This window comes from Sesamum indicum, linkage group LG10, assembly GCF_000512975.1.
Source record: "Sesamum indicum cultivar Zhongzhi No. 13 linkage group LG10, S_indicum_v1.0, whole genome shotgun sequence".
NCBI classification, from domain to species: Eukaryota; Viridiplantae; Streptophyta; class Magnoliopsida; order Lamiales; family Pedaliaceae; genus Sesamum; species Sesamum indicum.
The window spans coordinates 6550737-6555689 of record NC_026154.1 but is presented as its reverse complement, the minus strand read 5'-3'; the positions used below and the strand labels follow the sequence as shown (position 1 = coordinate 6555689).

General features: G+C 40.7%; 1 protein-coding gene across 1 annotated transcript; it reads right to left on the bottom strand.

Annotated features, from left to right (window-relative positions):
* On the bottom strand, positions 795-4953 carry LOC105172152 (proline-rich receptor-like protein kinase PERK10). The gene is made up of 9 exons (XM_011093498.2): positions 4588-4953; positions 4221-4300; positions 2833-3595; positions 2500-2748; positions 2256-2416; positions 2075-2154; positions 1853-2000; positions 1534-1683; positions 795-1445 (listed from the first exon to the last, which is right to left on the bottom strand). Exons 1-9 carry the CDS (start codon positions 4781-4783, stop codon positions 1200-1202), a joined length of 2073 nt encoding a protein of 690 aa, XP_011091800.1. The 5' UTR covers positions 4784-4953; the 3' UTR covers positions 795-1199.

Genomic DNA, 4953 nt, shown 5'->3' with positions numbered 1-4953 from the left:
CCAGCAACCGGTACTTTTACCGCAATCGCTTGGGGTTTGCACTTGTTTACCAGATAAATAAGCAAAATTAATAGCCAAAAGACCCAGTTTAGTGTCTATGTTTTCCTGACCCGTTCCTGGGATTTCTTCAAGTACTTCGATTCCACTCCAAAAGCCCCCATTGACTCGTCTTGTAATTGGTTCAATGGATACAGGTGAAAATAACCATTTCAAGACTTCTACTGTTGTAAAACCACCCAAATTGGGATAAAGGCGTCCGTGGGAGGCATATGCAGGAATCCAAATGATCGAGGGATCGGATTAAAGACGCAAAGGCAACGAGACGGCGGCTATTGCTTGACAAAAGTCTAAAAGGAAATAAGACAACTTCATTTCCAATCCGTGCGAGGCAAGTAGAAAGCTTCACGAGGGAATAAATACTATGTAAAGTGCCCTGCATGAACTACCGCCTATGGGTTTTGGCTAAGTTCAGTCCATGCGCCGGCCGAATCGGGCATGAAAAAGTACAGGTTGCTGACTGACACGAGGGTGGCTCCATACAGGATAAACATGGAGCTTGAGTCAAAATCTGTTGTTACTGTAATCAAATAATTATAATAGAAGCAACATAGCTGCAGTTTAGAGAAAGCATATTTCACTTTTATGCATGCTTCTCAACATTTTTTTGCGACTTTCAATGATCACAAATCTTGATGTGATTAATCACTGGATTTGCCTTTGAAGCATGAAACCAAGGCTAAGATGACGCAATGGGGGTTTGGTATATTCTCGAGTCCACAGAAGAAGATATGAGGTGAAGAAAAGACCAAGAAACCACCACCTCCATTAATATGAAAATTACGGTTGTTCTAGTATAAAGAAATTGATGCAAAATAAACTACCAGCTAAAGAGAGGAAGAAGCCGAATTAACATTTGCTCGATATGTAATCAGGGAAACCAAAGATAATTTCCTTGCAATTGAACACTAACCCCATGCATTAGACGTCAACCGACTCCTGCATTCCAGTCATCATCCAAAAGTTGCCTCTGAAGAGATAATTACAATGATTCAGCAGCAACTTTTGCCGCACCAGCAAAAATCTTGAAAATGAAGCTAGGAGGACGAAAGATTGCAATCCTCAAACAGACACTTTGTGAATGCATGTACACCCTCGAGCCACACCGCAATAGTTCGTTGCCTGGACAGAGTCTGTGAGAACTAAATTTCATTGAAGCTTGAGGTCCGGCTCCATCTGCCCCCCAAGTAGTCTTCCACTGAGATGTTCTGCTCAGTGCTGCTAATAGAAGCGGTATCGTCTTCCAAATTAAGCAAAGCAAGATTAATGAAAGATTGGATGTTTGCTGCAGATTGTTCGCCGTTGATAGCATTGATGTCTTCCGAAGCATTAGTTTCCTGTCTAGCCCAATCAACAACTTCTGGATCTCCTCGAAGGAGTTTGAGAACCTGGTGTAGGTAGCACAGAAAAGATATAGTTATTAAGTTGGCTTTACCACATTCTTTTATGATGTTTAAGGTAGCACAAATTGCTTACAGTGCTAATATCGGGACGTGATTGAGGTGCATCTCTGATACAAAGGGTTGCAGCTAAGACCAATCTCTCAAATTGATCAGGGTCACAAGCATTAACCAAATTTGGATCTAGCAATTCTGAAGTTTTTCCTTCTTTCAGAATGTGTTTCGCCTGAAAATATTTAACAGTTACAGCTGGATAAGTAGTAAGCAAAATATCAGAAAAACCATTCTAATCCTGATATACACAACATACGTTTCAACATAGGTCAAACAATTCCAAATTGAAATAACTGAAAGCCAACTAATGTCAAATTCACGCCCATGAAATTAGTACTCACCCACATTACCAAGCTCTCCTGGCCCTTTGGGTGTCCGTTATCAATTGGCTTTCTACCTGACAAAAGCTCAAGGAGTACAACTCCAAATGCATACACATCAATTCTTTCATTCAGTTTCCCGTGTATAAAATACTCTGGAGCCAAGTAGCTGCCACCAAAAAAGAAAGTCTTATCTAGGGATTTGGCAGTGTCTAGATATTGCACTAAGAATATAGAACTTACCCAAATGTTCCAGCAACATCAGATGTATCCATATGATGTGAACAGCTTGAAGCCCAGGTAGCAAGTCCGAAATCTGATAGCTGTAAGGTCAAATGAGAATTTACCATGATTTGTAGTGCTCATAAATGAAGTCAATGATGATGGACAGCAGAAATGAAAGCAATGGATAAACACATGGTACCTGAGGGTCAAAATCATCTGAAAGAAGGATATTTGAAGATTTTACATCTCTATGAATAATTGGTTCAGCTCTATTATGTAAACAGTCGAGTGCATCAGCAACTCCCAAGGCAACCTTATACCTCTCTTCCCAACCAAATAAATTTCCAGTTCCCAGAGTACCTGAACCAGTGCACAATGATTAGGTGGCATATCCTAATGCTAGTGGATCCACATAAAATTGGGTAGAAACATGATATGTGTACCATGGAGATTCTCTTCTAGGCATCCTCTGGACAAAAGATTATAAACCAAAACTAATCGGTCTTCCTCAAAACTGAAGCCAATTAAAGATATTATGTTTTTGTGATGCAAAGATGTTATGATTTCAATTTCTGAAACAAATTGTCTCACTACATCCTCTGAAGGCTTTAAAATTTTCACAGCTATCTGCCTCCCTCCTGGTAGACAGCCTCTGTAGACCTGGCTGCTTCCCCCCCTTCCAATTAAATTTTCTGAAAATATTTTTAAGAGTAACTAATGAGACATCCAGAAGTGAGTTGAGAACTATATAAATACGGAAAATTAAGAGAACAAACCAGGTGTAAAGTTATTTGCTGCTAACAAGAGTTCTTGGTAGCTAAACAATTGGCAAGTTGCTGAGTATTTCTCTCCGAGATCTTTAAGTTCTTCCAAGAAATTATTGTTAGAATAAGCATCAGAGTTAGTGTCATCTGGATACAGTACAATAGCACCCTTCTCTCCGTCCAAACCTAAACAACAGGCATCGCTATTGGATGCAATACTCTGTTTCTGATCAGGATAAATAGCTGCATCAGACTGTCGCCTTGGTGTTCTCAATAACCATTGCACTACTGACGACTTCTTAGTAGAAGAAGATTCAGATGCACTTCGGCCACGTAAGAATACCCTGCGAAGTAGTGTCCATCCAGATTTAGATTCAGACATTTCTTGGGTTTTAATGGGTACCAGAGCCATCAAGAGGTTCTCGCTTCCACTGCTTGGTGATACAACTCTCTGTGATGGTAGGCTCAAAGGGCTTTTCAACAAAGACTTCCTCTTTTGGAATTTTGATTCTGATGCATCAGGACTTCCAAACTCCGGGTCAGTGGAAGCAGTTGATTTTCTTTGGAAAAGAATTTTACCATTGTCAACACATACAACTGACACATTCTTCTGGAGGTTCTTGGCACAATACTTGGCAACGGTGATCCTGGAACGGATTGTGCGATGGACTCCTGAAGTTCCGACTATCACACTTGTTGCACCACATGATTTTGCCTCCCGGGACAGGATTTTACGTACTGAGGATCCTCTACAAACCTTTAATCTTAGATCCACCTATAGATTATTTATATTTTAGCAGGGAGTTTTGTTCTGGAAATAAAAGGAATATAATGCTATAATAATGAATTTGTAATGCCCTCATGCTTTGGACCAAAAGATTACAGAGCAAGGATAAACGAAAGATCTAATCTCTAAATGTCCAGATAGAGAAGGAAATTTAGGCCTCTTGAAAAGTAAGGAATTGGGGTGAGTTGTAGAACCAACAAGTATATTTCCCTCTCCCGCCACCCCACCTGAGAAAAAGAGGGGAAGAAAAAAAAGGAAAACTGGAAAAGTAATAATAAATAGATAGAAACAGTAAAGGACAAACCTCATAAGTGACTCAAGTTATTAAATGCATCAACTCTAAGGCGCTGAAAAATGGAAAGTTAATCAAGATCAACAGAAAGTTAACTATTAAAAAGGAAAAGAAGATCAACGGAAAGTTCTGGAACTGAGATACAGAAAGGGTGGAAAGGAGGAATTCTTACAAAAACAAGAGATTTCACTTGTTGCAAAATCTTGTTCATAACTCACTAAAGTTTATGAGCTTCTAGATTCAAAACCTTTCATTCAACAATCGATTTAAAAACAAGCGAACATATGTTGTGAGAAATACTTGGAAGAATATCATTAAAACCTGTTTTAGGTTACAGAAGCCTTCATAAGCAGCCAGCACTGAATCGAAAGTCTTCACTAGCGAAAGGAGGATCGAATTATCTATCCACCCAAAAATTAAAAGAAAATGGAGAGAACAATTAGTCAGAAACCAAGAGAGAAGACAAAATTATTCACATTTCTAAAACAGCTAAAACAAAAACAACTCGAAATTCCCCAAATTCATAGTAAATGTTCGCCTGCGCCTACTCTCTTACGAGATCTCTCATAGTACAAATTTCAACGCACACCAATACCACATTAAAAAATGAAGGAATAACAACACCGTCAGCCACCAAACACAAGCCAAAACACACGGCTCGCTTGCTTCGGCGTGTGACACTTCTTACCAGCGGTGGGATCGAGGACGTGGAGAGCAATGACGCGGTCGCCGGACTGCGCCACCTTCACCAACGCCCACGTCAGCAACTCTCTGCTCCGCGCGTCCAGCTTCACTCCCACCACCACCACCGCGCCGCCTCCGCCTTCTCCTCCTTCACCACCACTACATTCCAGTCCTCCAGGACCCTCGGACACCAGTCTCATTCTCGACAGCAACCAGATCAAGCAGAAACCGACACCGCCTTGTTCTCCTCGTGGTGCCTGCGAGGGATTAGCTCTACACTCTCTCTCTCTCTCTAAAAGCAAGCAGTTTTTACAGTATTCTGTTGTGTGTCTTTCGCTGCATCGAAGTTGGGGAAGACAAAATAACACTC

Coding starts and splice junctions, on each gene's coding strand:
- LOC105172152 (XM_011093498.2), bottom strand. CDS start 4,783: ATGAGACTGGTGTCCGAGGGTCCTGGAGGACTGGAATGTAGTGGTGGT. Junction 2,417..2,499: donor CCTAGAAGAGAATCTCCATG/GTACACATATCA, acceptor GCACTGGTTCAG/GTACTCTGGGAACTGGAAAT. Junction 2,001..2,074: donor GATGTTGCTGGAACATTTGG/GTAAGTTCTATA, acceptor TTTTGGTGGCAG/CTACTTGGCTCCAGAGTATT.